This window comes from Macaca fascicularis, chromosome X, assembly GCF_037993035.2.
Source record: "Macaca fascicularis isolate 582-1 chromosome X, T2T-MFA8v1.1".
In the NCBI taxonomy this organism is placed as follows: Eukaryota; Metazoa; Chordata; class Mammalia; order Primates; family Cercopithecidae; genus Macaca; species Macaca fascicularis.
Window position 1 is genome coordinate 155,490,714 of NC_088395.1, and position 1,396 is coordinate 155,492,109.

The following is a 1,396-nucleotide window of genomic DNA, read 5'->3' on the forward strand; positions in this document are numbered from 1 at the left end:
TGTTTGGAAGTTTTGTCAAATTTTATTAGGGTTAGTTTAGGGTCTTTTCTTAGAGCATTTAATTCCTTGTTACATAGTCTGAGGGAAAGCAAACACCACTATGAAATAGGTGGCCTGGAGATGGTTTCTTTGTCCACCTTTTTTAGGAAATGATACTGTCACCCAACACACATTACACTTCTCCCCATTTGTGTTCTGGCAGCCTAAACCCTAATGTCATCCCCATGCACAGACACACATACAGAAACACCAAGCCCATTTCTTTTCTTGCCTATGGGTTATAATGTTAAGAATGGAAATTTTTCTTCAGTGCTCAATGCTCACCTAGTCCTTATCCCCAACTTTTGCCTCATGGTAGACCTGCAAATATGTCTACCTGTCAGTATATAAACCTACGGGCAGGTCAACCCCCTGCAGTTCTCCAGGACTTCACTTTGCTTCTGTCTCACAAACTTGCCTCTTCCCTTCCTTCCCTCTTTTCCCACAATCAGATAACTTAGAGATACATACACATGTTCTGAAATAAAGGGTTTTTCATAACATTTTGATTTTGTTTTAATTACCACCATCGCTGTTTCATTATGCTGTTGTATCTTGTAAGAGTGTCATTTTTTTGCAGCATCTTGGGCCTGACCTGAGTGCTTTGGCTCCTACTCAATCTTTGCTAGTGGCTGAAACTTCTTGGCTCTTTTCACTCTTTTTACCTTTTGTGGAATTTCTGTACTAGTACTAGACGATTTTTTTCTTGAACTCCCATGAAGCAGTCGTTTTATCCCCCTCTGTATCTTCTTCACCTGAAAGATCAACAGAGTGATCACAGAAGGACATTGTGTTGGAGGAAGTAGATAGGCACTGAATGAGAAGAGGAGCTTTGTAAAAAGGGACATGGGCTAATGAGGCAGTTTGTGCCAGACAAGTAAAGCGTAGGAGTCATAGGGGAGGGTGGATCAAGGGAAAAGAGCCTAAGTGAGGTGGTCTCACCTTGCCCCCATTTCTGGCCCTGGGTTGACAGGATTTCTTCGTCTTGTTCTTCCCTTTTGTGCTTGAGATTAATTGTTTTGTGCTTGGGTTTGATTGTTCCACAACTTTGCTAGATTCCTTCAATTTTCTAGTAACTTTAGCCATGTTGAAACCCCACAGTAGTCTTCTCTACCAGCATATAAAATGCTCATCCTCAGAACAATGAGGAGCCACACCCTTTAGCTTTATTTGTTCATCTAGGCACTTCCCCTGGCCAGGAGGGGTTAAAGGAGCTGTAGACATCACAAAGCACTCTTGGCTTCTGCCTAATGGTGAGGATGCTGGGGAAATCCATGTGCTCTGGTTGGAGACAGTGGGCATTTCCTTAACATCTCCACTAAAAAGTCTTCCCAAAATGACCTGTAACCCTTTCTCA

The 1,396-nt window shown here is 42.4% G+C and overlaps 1 protein-coding gene across 1 annotated transcript; it reads right to left on the bottom strand.

Annotated features, from left to right (window-relative positions):
• Nucleotides 1-523: 523 nt before the first annotated feature.
• On the bottom strand, nucleotides 524-1,154 carry LOC123571206 (uncharacterized). The gene is made up of 2 exons (XM_045383933.2): nucleotides 982-1,154; nucleotides 524-794 (listed from the first exon to the last, which is right to left on the bottom strand). Exons 1-2 carry the CDS (start codon nucleotides 1,123-1,125, stop codon nucleotides 651-653), a joined length of 288 nt encoding a protein of 95 aa, XP_045239868.2. The 5' UTR covers nucleotides 1,126-1,154; the 3' UTR covers nucleotides 524-650.
• Between the last annotated feature and the right edge of the window lie 242 nt (nucleotides 1,155-1,396).